At 41.4% G+C, this 14,215-nt stretch overlaps 1 protein-coding gene across 1 annotated transcript in view; it reads right to left on the bottom strand.

Annotated features, from left to right (window-relative positions):
* Nucleotides 1-14,215, bottom strand: part of NCKIPSD (NCK interacting protein with SH3 domain) — a 53,764-nt gene that overhangs the window by 18,540 nt on the left and 21,009 nt on the right. The window contains exons 2-7 of the mRNA XM_075183599.1: nucleotides 13,656-13,768; nucleotides 12,388-12,583; nucleotides 12,207-12,294; nucleotides 9,801-10,375; nucleotides 1,187-1,357; nucleotides 985-1,071 (exon numbers count right to left, since the gene is read on the bottom strand). Coding sequence (XP_075039700.1) covers nucleotides 985-1,071; nucleotides 1,187-1,357; nucleotides 9,801-10,375; nucleotides 12,207-12,294; nucleotides 12,388-12,583; nucleotides 13,656-13,768 — 1,230 coding nt within the window. The remainder of the gene's footprint in view (nucleotides 1-984; nucleotides 1,072-1,186; nucleotides 1,358-9,800; nucleotides 10,376-12,206; nucleotides 12,295-12,387; nucleotides 12,584-13,655; nucleotides 13,769-14,215) is intronic.

Here is a 14,215-nt window from a genome sequence, read left to right as displayed (position 1 = left end):
GGGGGGGGATTCAATTAGCAGGATATTTATAGAAATCTGCGCAGATTTTTCCTCGCGCCTCGAAAAATGAGCAGAGATTTTACCATATTAACGGTAAAAATGTGCAGCTGCGATGTTCTGAAGAATTGAATTCCCCCCTTAGGGGGGTATTCAATTGACGGCGTGATCGCCGAAAATCGAGCGCTCGAAAAATATTACCGTTAATACGGTAATCTGCGCGTAAAAACCGTTAATACGGTAATTTACTCGCTGAGCTGCGAGCTGAAATTTAGCGAGTAATTACCGTATTAACGGTAATATTTTTCGAGCGCTCGATTTTCGGCGATCCCGCCGTCAATTGAATACCCCCTTTAAGGTCAAATTCATGCAGAAATTCTAAACATTCTAAAGTGCTCACAAACATTCTAGCAGACTGTAGAGCATTATAGTACAGTATATACGGTAATATGCTAATGGTAGAAAAACAGGGGAGCATAGGAAGCCGGAACCCAGGAAATTCGTCAAAGGCTTTAAGGACTACACCTTATTACCTGGAAAAGTGAAGCAATAATACAAGTATGGCTAGTGTCTCCTAACGAGGGAATTCAATTACCAGCGATGTGTCTCACGGACTTCCCGGGTGACTGAACTCCCCCCTAAAACCAGCTGGTTTAGGGATAAATTCTGAATAAAATCAATATGCAGTAAATTATCCTCTGATATAGGGCCGGCCCAAGACCCCGTCCACTATAGTTATACTTACAGGCTTGAATGAAGGGTAGTTACATCTTTCTATATATACAAATATATAATCTTAAAGCTGCTGCTCATCCATTAGACGTCTAAACACAAATATGTACAAAACGCTGAAGTAAACAACGATGGAAGGATGCCAGGAAATATTGTACTTTCTGGTAGCCACCAGATGCTTTTCTCAATTGCGTTCTGCACACACCGATGATTTTAAAGGATCCGCAGCCAGGAATGATGTGAAACACTACTTACCATTTGGTAATAAGCCACCAAGGACACAACTGCCTCAAACTGGCTCCTCTTACACATCTTCTTGCACACTTCAGGATCTGCATCTGTCTGAAGGAAAATAGGGGCAGGTTTGTCCTACATTCGGAATAATACTGGTTACAGAAGAGTCACAGAGCAAGTTATCACCCTCCGAGGCTGTAGTAAGAGAAGGAAGGTCACCCACCAGGATTAGGAGAAGTTCCTCCAAGTAACAGAGAATCACGTTCTCATCCTCGTATAGGGCCCAGCTCCGCTGCTGAGAGTCGTCTTTGTGTCTGGCCAAGTCTGTAAAGATGACTTCTAGACGCTGCTCGTCGTGACAGATCTGTCCAGAAGGTAATCCAGAGCTGGAATCCTACAGGTCAGAAAGGTCTTATTTTACCATCATGAAATCAGCATATGATCTATTCTTTAGCTGCGAAATAAGGAACGTGTTCACAGTTAGGTGCTCACACAAGGGGGTAAATGTATCAAGCTGAGAGTTTCCGGCTGTCATTCTAAATGACAGCTAGAATCTGATTGGTTGCTATAGGCAACATCTCCACTTTTCAAACCCGCCGGAAACTTGCAGCTTGATACATTTACCCCAAGAACTCCCCAGAACAAATTAGTAATCATTCTCTTATTGCTTACAAGCAAAGCATGTTATTTAAACAAGAGTGCCTACTATTTTTCATTTAAGATATGTTCATTGCATAACCTGCAGCACTGGAAGCATGGGGGACCCCACATTCCCCCTTGTTGGGGGATTACAAATGCACTGGGTGGGTATAAAGACAATTTTAACGCAGACACCAATATCCACGCTGTACGATGCATTTCTAGCAAACGGAACACTGAATTGAATGCAGTGCATTACAGATATCAGTCTTTGTGCTGTTCTAAAGTGGGGACGTCACTGACAAGAAAAGGACTACAACAGACAACAACATCTTATTATAAGTCTTCTAAAAAATGGAGTAAGATCGAACAGTATAATAATCACCTTCATCATAAGTACAGAGGGGCTGCTGTTTAATGATCGCTCCCTGGACAAACTCTGTCTAGACAGATCTTCCCGTCAGCCTTTCATTTAAAGAAACAAGCCATGAACAAACACACAAGTATAAGAGCTCCAGAAACACACAAAAAGGTGCTGAATAGCATTAAATAAGTCCTTAATCTGATGGCAATAAAATAATATCCTCAACGGTAACAAAGGGTCATAAAGAAGATAGAAAAATAAAAGTAGTAGAATAAAGTAAAAAAAAAAAAAAAAAACTATTTCTATAAAGCGCCAATTCAGTTTCAAAGTAGCATCACAAAAGTATGAACTGAGCCGGATATCGCGTACTAATACTGAGCTATAGCTTTCTATCCACAAAACTTAAAATTATGTGCACGGATTAAGCGGGAGAGGAACGTTGCACGCCAACAGCATTTGACAGAGGAAAATCATTTTAATGGTCTAATGACAACTTCAAGCCATATTTTAAAGCAGTAATTTCACTCATGATTGCTGCGCTATTAGCAGTCTTCATTTTAACTGGGGCAGAAAGTCGCCTGCCCAAGAAAGCGAACATACAAGCAGAGTGTAATAAGACTGATTTCATTTCAAGCTTTCACAATCTAATTAAAAAGTAGCCATGTACGCCAGGTAATTCATGTGAAATGTTACAAAGAGGGCATAATTAGGATTTGGAGGCCGTATAAAACGTGCACCTTCACAGCTATGGAGCAAATCCTTCATTTATACCATATTCCTCCGGCACCATTTTTAGTCATGTATTTGAGAAGTTATAAATACAAGACAAGGAATACAATAATGCAATTGTCCATAAGGGAATGTGAGGCAGAGCCATTCATTGCATCCCCCCCCCTCCTCCTACAACGGTCACTGTTCTAAGTAACATAGGTGGATACAAACATATTAACGCATGATAGAGGTCTCTGCACAGACCGGTCTATCCCCAGCTGTTCTGTGTATATAAAGCCAATTCCACTTTCCATGCATCCTGTGGTGCCAACACTGGGGTACTACAGACCTATTAAGGATTACCAGACAACTGACAGTTCACTAAAGGGGCGCAAGGGAAGTACAATTGTAATAGTATTTTCATGACATTTGCCGTATGCGTAGAATGAGTACGCAGTAAGGAGCGCAGTCAATGAGAGGCTGCGCCACGTTCATTCTGTGCTCCAAACGTAGCTGCTTGTTCATTGATCGTTAAGCCCAATATAAATGAACGTTGTGTGTAGACAGACACCCTTCTCAACCATGAATGCGGATACTAGAGGACGATAGTTTGTTATGTGTTACACATTACGACAGGGTTACAGTTGTCAAACATCACAGGGGAAAGTCGATACATAAAAGCACATGTTGGAACTAAAGTACAGCAAAATAGTTCTTCAACTTACACTTAACTTTAAAGCAGAACATAGTTTAAGCTTAAATTTTTAGGGTATCGCTGCAAAACAGCAGAAAGACTGGGGTATGTTGCCTTTGGAGAGAGTCATCCATGCACAGCAAGAGAACGGCTGTGCCAAGGAGCTGACCATCTCACAATCTGAGGCTCCACTATAACCCGATCCAGCTACTTAAGCGACGGGGATGCCCTGAATATTTACAGAAGGACTCTATCCAACCATAAAGGTGGTCAAATGTGCTGATCTTGCCGCTCATCCCTTAGCCATTGGACCACTGTCCAATTTGTGCCCACATGTAAGTGGCCATATTGGACGAGAGACAACTGGGTACATGGGCCAAGAGGCCTATTCACTACTGGAGGCTGTAAGAGGCCACACATGAAATGGACAAGAGCGGCCACTTACATACCAGGGGCCCGATTCATTAAGGGTCTTAAATGAAGAGGACATGAAAAAAACAGTCAGTATTTAACTTATGTGCAAAACAGAACACTCATTTGCACCCCTTGCATTGTAACATGGTTTTGTCTAGGAGACTGAAATAAGATACCTCTTCATTTAAGATCCTTAATGAATCAGGCCCCAGATTACTAAACAGAATCAATTTGGTACCAAACAGTGACATTGCATTGTGTGTATGTGCCATAAGTTGTGTTGTATGTAAACATTTGAGTCCACACACTAATACGAGACTGCGTGTAGTCAGTAAGTTGCGTTGTAGCGGCAAGCACTGGGGGTCACGTCATAATATCACATCATTTTATGTGAACATCTGTCAATACCACAAAATGCCTTATCAAGGTTTTGATAGGTCACAGTATAACCTTCTAAAGGTAGCTCCACTCACCACTACTCCTCCATAAAACAAGAGGGGGAAAATCCCCCATAATACACACATCACACAACAATGTACACAAAAGCTACTAACACACAACAAACATCTATTGTTTAAAGTGACTTCCTGAAACATACCAGCATCAACAATGGTTAAAAAACGTCTGTCACACGGCTGCTAACATGTAACACATCTGTACGGCTGCCAAACACCCCCACACACAGTATCTAGAGAGTCCCACGAGTGTATGTTATAAATGTCTGCACATAATTTCATTCTTGTTTCAGTTTAACAGAAAGGAAAAAAAATCCAGCTGTGTAATATATAAGAAACGTGCCCCCTCTCGTGTCCCCTTGTAAAACACAATTAAACATGCCAGGGCACCGCTGGGGACTTCACAGCACAAAAGAAACATGTGCTGAACGACCAGCGTTGAATGTGCAGAATAGTATTCAGGCTATAAACTACCGAGACAACAGAGCTACCGGTGAATGCACAGGCTGAATATTAGCTCAGCCCACTGCGTGTGAGTGACAGGGACACTGTGAAAAGGAAACCAATCAAAATAATCATTATATTTTATTTATAAGAAGCCAAATGCTACACAGCACTGCACATTATGGCGATCATGATACAGATGAGATTAAACACAAGGCAACGAAGGCCCTGATCTAATGAGCTTACAATCTAAAAGGTGCGAGGAACACCAAAGGCATGAGAGGTAGGGGAGGGTCCTATGTTTAATATTCTTTGTGAAATAAAATAGAACTGAATTCAGACATTTATTCAAGGTGAAAACAATACATGGATTTTAATCAGACTTATTGGTTTGTTATGGCACAGACTGTAAGCTTGTGAGCAGGGCCCTCTTACCTCTCTGTCTGTATTACCCAGTATTGTTTTATTACGGTTTGTTCCCAATTGTAAAGCGCTACGGTCTCTGACGGCGCTATATAAATAAATGATGATGATGATATGGCAGTCCTCTTCTGCAGTATAGTGACTAGGAGATATTACTGTTACTAATGATGTTCATGCACAAGTGAATATATACAGTATGCTATATTTTGCTTTTGATTTATTTTAACAGGCGTGCAACTCAAAATACAAATATAAGGTGTCAGTATTGCAGGTTTACGACTACGTGCAGGATACAAAATTCTGCCCTACTGGAAGTTAAGCCCCTTAATGCTTAAACTACGCAGCACCTTGGAAACATCACCTCATATCTATTAGAGAAACAATTTTAAACACATCGGAGACAATCTGTGTCAGTCCTTAAACCTCCCATCTGGCATTTTCAGACAATGGTTTAATATGTACGATAACATTTGCACACATGTAACCCTGACTGTACGCGCTACGTCACCCAGGACACAATGATCTGCTCCTGCTTTCCCAGTTACTTCCAAACCTCTGCTACATTAAATAATGAATGTTAAAAATCCACTTTTCAGTTACTGACCACAACCAACTGACACAGGTGGGAAATGGAGAGCGTCTTTCAGATACTGGGTGAAATGGGCGATAGAGAGAAAGGTGCGTTATCTAAGGGGGAGACCCAATCAGCCGCAAGGTTCCGGCATAGCATCAAGCGCTTTGTTTCCACAATGATCTTCGCTCGCGTTGTTACTACGGTAATTGCCGTTTGCTCTCATAAACATAACGTGCGAGGCTACTACACAACCTTGCGGCTAATTCAATCGCCCCCAATGTGTCAACACATTCACACTGAGAAAAAAAAAAAGTGTAATAAATATATGTAGCAACATGTAGAAACAGGGATCCAAATATCACAGTAATTAGGCAGGTTACATGCAAGACTCCGTGAAGACTTTCCCAGGAGAGACGCTGTAGAGAGCAGACAGCTGCATTACAGAAAAGAAGTTTAATTTAATTTATTGAATTTAAATCTCTTGAGAACGCAATGAAAATACAGCCTGGTTTATCAGCTGGGTGCTGGGCTATAATTACACACATACATGCCAGTCTAACAGGAAAATACGTAGATGGTGGCCTCGTATACCAGTGTCGTTTTACCAATTACTTGGCCTTTATTAAATATACAGCAACTGGAGATGTATTTACTGAATACTCGGATTATGGAACAACGGCTTCGGGCTACATTACTGTGCTGACATTTTATTTTCTATCAGATCCCTTTTTAATTTTCAGCGCTACAACTCCCGAGATGTCCACACTGCCATCTGCATTTCAGTCCCTGCACTACAGGGGCCACATGGTGTGGCCCTCTAGCTTTCAAAAGGGCCGTACATTACCCTAAATCTCTGTAATAAGATAAAACAATACATTTAATCAAAGAAAGTCATTGATCTGCAATAACATATCAGCAGGCATGTTCAACAAATGTTACAAGATATAACAAACAATCTGACAGTACAGCAGGAAGGAGCTGGGGGCCACAGGACAAGGCTCAGAGGGGCCACATGGGGCCTCTGACAGCCCATTGCCCATGACGGGTCTAAGGGCGGAGATGATTGTGTGTGCAGTGCTGGCAGGGTACACAAGGTGGCGCTGTTCTTTGGGTGGACAGATGTAGTGGACAACTGTATAGGGACAGGAAGAAAGACCTCAAGTCTTGCTCTCTCTCCTATTGAAGACTGTTGACTAATTAGACTGGTGATCCAAATTATAATAAAGGCAAGTTCATTGGCACCAGCATGTTATGTGAAGACATGATAGTCAGCTTCCAGCAACGTTGGGTCACTATTGAATATAAATTCAGGGGTGCCTAAAATCCTACACATGTTAGTATTGCCAGACAAACTCACCCGTCTGTGTAATGTATGTAAACATTACAATGTAATTAATGTGACAACGATATCCTGCAGAGCAATTAAATAACAACAGTAATTGTCACTTGATAGATTGGAGAGCATATGTGAATGGAATGAAGTACGGTCTCTTTCTACAAGACAACACATGGAAGCTGCATGTGGGCACTAGCTCCGTGTCCGGTTACAGTACAGCTACCGGATTAAGTTATACATATATTTCACTGCGGAATTGCATTAACACTAATCTAAATGGTTTATTGACAGACAGAAAACACGGGGTGTATCAGTTTATACATAAGAATAGACATCTCCCTTCTCCTCTTACAGCAGACGTAAATATTCGGAGACTGGAGGGGAAGGGGAGGGGGATTAAGTTGATTACTACTCTGCCGCTAAAGAGCCGGAGAAGCTCAAATTCAAATTATGCAGATTAGATATTTGATATCTATAATCATGGATTCACTAGTCCCATTTACCATTAATATCATTACTGAGGCAATTTGCTGTACATCAAAGACATCATAAGATCGTCAGTGCAGGAATAGTAAAGCTGGGACATAAATCTAAAGTCAGCAGATATAACACAAATAACAGATTATTCTGATTTATAATGTGTGATAGAAGAATGAAGTGTTCAGATCACTACTCTCAGGTTATAACAATATGCCGGTCATTCCCACAGTATAAACATTACTTGTGTAACTAATATAGGTCACATAGCCCCTTACTAGTGTGTCAGTCTTATGGGAGACTGTGACCTGTTCAATCGTGCAATTCTGTTAGTGACAGGAGCAGTGACATGATGTGTGGAGGGGAATAGAGGCAGCAGGAAGCCACAGACTGAGAGTTATATAGTGGAAGGAGCAGGGTCCCCCAGCAGCACAGAGTATATCATAAGAAGGTGGCTAAGTGGTTAGCACTTCTGCCTTACAGCACTGGGGTCATGAGTTCAATTTCCGACCATGGCCTTATCTGTGAGGAGCTTGTATGTTCTCCCGGTGTTTGCCTGGGTTTCCTCCCACGCTCCAAAAACATACTGGTAGGTTAATTGGCTGCTAACAAATTGACCCTAGTCTGTGTGTGTGTGTGTGTGTGTGTGTGTGTGTGTGTGTTAGTCAATTTAGACTGTAAGCCCCAATGGGGCATGGACTGATGTGAGCGCTGCGGAATTAGTGGTGCTATATAAATAAATGGTGATGATGATGATGAAGATAAGTGATCTGTTGGTGAGGACAGGGAGAATTATATAGTGGAAGGAGCAGGGTCCCCCAGCAGCACAGAGCAGTAATGAAAGATTCCTGTCAGCTGGATGCACATCAATATAAGAAATAGGGGTCATACACCCAAACTGTAAAAAGTAAAAGCATTACATAAACTACTGAAGGGTCCCTCTTAAATAGCTCTATACATACAAACTGAAAAACGTGTACGGACATCATAGAAAACATAATTTTAAAAAAAGTAAGGTTAACATCCCATTTAAAAGTTCTCTGTGTGATTATATCATAACATTTAACAAAATATCATTCAGAGCAGCGTTTCTCATATGGATCTATACCTTTGTGTCTGCGATTGAAGGACACTATTTCCTGTAAAAAGTAAACCCATTAGCTACATTCCAGAAACACATGGGGAGCGGGCAGTAAGAGCCATCGAAAACCCGGCAGATCCGACCAGGTAAGTATTTATTTTTATTATATATATATCCATCTAAAAATAGCAATTTAGCTTGTGTCTATCTTTAGACTTTCTTCCTTCTTTATTACTGAGGATGGGAGTATAGAGGAAATATTTGCACATTCTCCTTCAGGCTTTGCGTTTTATAGAGGTTGGTTACAGTAGTAAACCCATGAATAAAAATGCTTTTTTATAGAATTTTTTTTTGCTTTAATTACCCCTTTTCCTTGGTTTGTTTCTTCAAACTGCTATTAAGGATTCAGAATTCTGAAGCTACCCACAGTTTAATGAGCAACCACAGTCACATGATGTAGTGAGCAGAGAGACTTTGGAAGGTCACTCTGAGCTCTGTCTTCACTGAGACATCCTCCTCCTCTCCCCTCTGCCACATCACATGACATGCTCCGAGCCTGTATCTGTGTAGCACACTGTGTGTCTGGCAGCTATACTACTTTTCTCTCCAGAGAGCTTTTGAAAAGGAGATCCTGCTACAATCATTATCAAATGCATGCCTACAAAAAGGTACTTAACTTGCTATTTAAAAAAAACATACAAACTTCAGTGTGTGTTTTAATGTAAATAAAGCAATTGAATTAACACCAGTGTCTGAATTTTATTAGACTCACTGTCCCAAAACCCTTTAATGGGTTGTCTGTTCCATGTTCCACCAAAATACTATTACTGAGCCCACTAAAATGCTTTAACACATAATAGAGTACAGCGCATTAGACAGGGAGGAGAGCTAACCAGAAATGCTGGTCTGTAAACCAGTTACAGCTCTCATGCGGGCTGTGAGTAGTGTCTGTACATTGCTCGATCACTGCTGAAATCCCTGCCTAGATAAATATACATAAAATGCTAATTATAATTACAATCATCCCACTTATAACTAGGTATATACTTTTCACTGCTGTGAATGTCTGCGGTGTGAAGCCTTATGATATTCATTACTCACTCATTTCTTACGCAGTCATGCAGATAAAACATACAAGAGGAAATTGGCTTTATCAGCTGTATTGTATATGATACCGACCCATAAACCCATGCATGCACCATGAACAATGGGGAAAAGAACGTACCTTGCTTTCTACTAGAGAGATGAGAATCTGCTCCATCACAGGACTCGTAGACGAGACGGATGTCTGAATGTGTCCAACGATCACCCCGATGGCCACGCGGGACAGTTCATAGCTGAGGTTGGTGTTTTTTCTAACCAGTTCAATCAACTCGGCGCCAATTGTTTTTGGGACAGCTGCGGCAGAGGTGGCCGTTTCTGGCGCTGCCGATTGCAGAGGTGCTTTTGTTTTACAGTCTTGGTTGACGGAATTGAAAGCTTCCAAGCAGGGAGGGGCTGGGGCGGTTCTCTTGGTTTGTGGGATCTTACCGGTTTCAATGAGGTTCTCCTTGTCGGGAAGGCCAGCAGTTGCCCTCTTACTGTGGGCGTTTAGCATGCCAGGCACCGAGGAACAGGTGTCCAGACTCTGGGACACGGTAGTATGTGCGCTTCTACTGGGTACAGGAGGGGGAGTGTTACAGGGACTGGACGCTGTGGTGACATGAGACGAGTCCGTGGACGTGGTACACAATGTGTCAAGAGAGGACATACTTGTAGTGGACATGTGCAAAATTGATCTTGAAGTTTTGTCAACACCATCTGGTAAGTAATAAGATACCGCATGAAAAAACACAGAAATCAAAACACCATCTAATCAGGTAATACTTTAAAAGGTTCATCATGATTTAGTGTTCCCAGCATGCTTTGTGACATAGGAATCACAGTGAAATAACGTTCTACAGACCACCAACTAGGAGACTAAAACCTTTCCATAATATGCCAGCCTAGCGCCTGGTGCCATGCAAATTATGTCAGCTAATTGGTCATTTCTCATCAAGACAGCCCAACATTTCACACTAGGAGGCTTATGATCAGACAGAACGGAAAACCTCATCAGCTAATGACCTCCACTGATCGAGAAATAAGGGCGACAAAAGCAGGACCTACATTTGGGCCTGTGATCCTCCCCCTTACCCCTCTCTGCTACCTTTCCCTTACCACCATTGCTTGTTTGAAACCGTTATGTTGTTGAAATGATGCATGGTTAGTGCAGTACTTGATGCATAGTGCAGGATGTCGTATTATGGTCAGCATGGTGGCTCAGTGGTTAGCACTTCTGCCTCATGAGTTCAATTCCCAACCGTGGCCTTATCTGTGAGGAGTTTGTATGTTCTCCCAGTGTTTGCGTGAGTTTCCTCCGGGTGCTCCGGTTTCCTCCCACACTCCAAAAACATACTGGTAGGTTAATTGGCCGCTAACAAATTTACCCTATTCTGTGTGTCTGTCTGTGTCAGTGTGTGTATTAGGGAATTTAGACTGTAAGCCCCAATGGGGCAGGGACTGATGTGAGTGAGTTCTCTGTACAGCGCTGCGGAATCAGTGGCGCTATATAAATAAATGGTGATGATGATGATGATGATATCTTGTACCTTGTCATGTATAGTGCTAAAAACCATGTCTGATTATGTCCGACAGTGCACTGCGCTACGACGCAGTACACTTGTATGTTTTTTGTACCTTTAACAAAATAAAGATACTTTTTCAAATCAAAACAACAAAACAGGGCACAACCATCTCCCTACTCCATGACGGTGTGAGTTTGAAAGCCTCAGTGACACCTTTTAAAACTGAATAAAATACAACACAAATTATATAACCGTATATAAACTCTCCTATAGGGTACGGATCCCTTAAAGCTTTTCCACAATAGAAAGTCTGTTTTACTGTGTTTAATCAAGACGCGTCTGTCAATGAGGACTAACAGTGGAACATAACTAGCACTTGTAAAACTGAAGGGGAATTCAAATACATTCAGAATGCAGACCAGACAACAGTATATTTACACTACGTACATTTGCTGAATTCTATTCTATTTATCTCCAGGCTTTATAAATAGAAAACACAGGTTCATCTGTAGTATACAGGGGGCTCTGGAGACAGGTATCATGTAACAGGGGACTTCTGCAGACCATCAGATAAACATTTGCTATAAATTCCTCTGTGCATTTTCATCTACTCCAAAAACACATCACTTAGGCTGCTGGGGCATCAGCTTCACATTAAAGACATCTGAGGCATAGATATTCCTGTACTTACTGTCTATAAGGATGTATGTGTCTGAGCAGAAAGACTGGTTTGAAATGTGAACTAAATACGTCTAACGAAAGCCGCACAGAAGTGATGAAACAAAAGTTCACAGCGACTTTTGTAGTGATATTTAGAAGAAATGTCCACCTGCACTATATATTTCATGTTAAACCCATTTACCCCAGAACGGCGGGCGCACGATATCTGTGACTGATCATTTTCCAGATCCAAAAAACTCAATTCTCTGCTACAGCAGAATGACCATAAGCTTCTCTACGTTTTATTCTTGACCAATCATAATATTCTCTCCAGATATCTGTATAATAATGAATCGATGACTTACTTTTAGTAGCCTGGGCGATCTGTGCATTTTTCCGTTTCTCTGGTGGGGGTGGAGTGATAGGAGCGGCCCGTCGGGGCTGTGGTGGAACCTACAGAGATGTTTTAATTGAAATGATGTAAAACCAGATGCTATAATGAACTTAGTACTTACTGCAGCTTAAAGCACAGAACACTGCTTGTACCTGATAGGGGCTATTTTCGTCTGTCTCAGTCTCCGAGTTGGGTAAGCTCATGTTGTGATCAAAACCAGTCCGGCAAACACCATTGGGTTGTCGACCAGAATCTAAGTGGTAATTGCCGGAGGAGGAGGAATTTGTCTGGCTGGTCGGTGAGTGGGTTTTTCGAGACTGTGTTTCTTTCCTATGATGAATAAGTTTTCTTCATTGGGGGAAAAAAGAAAGAAAAAAAAAGACTTATATTTATTGTTTATTATTTTGCTGCCTTTTGATCAAAATTAATCACTTCTAAATGCTGCTTAAATGTTTTTCTCTTTAGCATTCAAGGGCTGCTTGTGAACCATCCAACAAGCATGGTTATCATAGAGCTCATTGAATCCTATCACAAGCACTTCTGCATGTTCACACCTTTGGCCCAAACAATATACATGCATTATTTCTACCATAGTGCTTTGGTTCAGGTTGTGTGGATAGGGGCAGATAGGAATAGTAATTCATGCACCCACTGGTAGCCAAGGATCACAAACAGCTTGTCCACAGCATTTACTAAAATTTAATGAACTTTACATAAAATGTAAATTTAATTTTTAGGTGGAGTTCTCCTTTAAGCCACTGTTCGCATCTAACAGCCAAATAAACTGAAATTATTGGTTTAATAGTGTCTTTATAGTAATTATTAAGGTGCCATGCCTTTTCTGTGTAGATAAATAAAAACAGTGTAAACACAAAGGTATTCTTTGCTAGTAGGTGAACTCACAAGTTAGAGTAGTTTTAGGCGATCCCTTTATATAAACAATGAGGACAAAGTTTGCGACTGCCTCCTCCCTGGCGTGGCGATGTTTCAATGCTGTCAGACCCCCACCCTTAATGCTAGGCCACACCCCCAAAGCTCTTAGGGATATTAACACACAACTGAGAATGGACAGGAAGGTTTTGGGAAGAGGAGGAATTTTGTAAGAAGACAACAATGGCTTTGTAATTAAGCTACAAAGGTCCACCAACATATGGCACTTAATATGCAAAAAAAACTCCAAAAATAAAGTAGATTGGGAAGAAAAACGTTCACTTAAGTTTTAAGTTTCTGCGTTGACCAGGTCTATATGACATACAAATATTAATGAAGCTTCAGTAAGCTCTGGAAGGAAGGAACAACAACTGGACATGCGTCTGTTTTGGGTCTTTCTCAGCAGTAACCAAAGATTTTTGCGTTATTTTCAGAATAAACTTGTATCGCTGAAGGATATATTCTTGGCACCCTTATAGGGGACACTTACTGAAGGACATCTCTCTGCTCCAGGTTGTATTTCCCCCCGTTCTTCATGGCTGCGTTGTGAATCGCTTCAATAGCGCGATCGATAGACTGGAGCACGACATCCTGTTCTTGTACCTGGACAGAGAGAAACATTGTGTTTATAGAGGTGTGAGCTACGCATCACAGGCGGATCCTGTCTAGAAGAGGTTCCTCCATAATAATATTCACAATAAGACTTAAATATTTGTCAGGATGCACAGTGCTATTATCACTAGTTCTTATTTATACAGCAGCCACTTTAAGGGAATCATGTTACAAAAAAAAAAACAGCAAAAATCTACATTTAGTGACATTAAAAATAGAAGGCAATTACCGCTGCCAAAATAAGAGTACACTCTAAAACTGGCCCCACATGGTCTGATATCACTTGAGCATTCCCTCAAGAATGATCTCACTGAAACTGAAATGTTGTTAGCAAACAACGGCTATAGACCTGGACCAACGAGAGGCCGTCACGCCACATAAGGTAGAAGGTACAGAGCAATGGACCCTGTGTGTGGGGCAGAGCCGGTGGTGCTTAGT

The sequence above is a fragment of the Mixophyes fleayi genome, chromosome 8 (assembly GCF_038048845.1).
Source record: "Mixophyes fleayi isolate aMixFle1 chromosome 8, aMixFle1.hap1, whole genome shotgun sequence".
Lineage (NCBI taxonomy): Eukaryota > Metazoa > Chordata > Amphibia > Anura > Limnodynastidae > Mixophyes > Mixophyes fleayi.
This window is presented reverse-complemented; position numbering and strand designations above follow the sequence as displayed.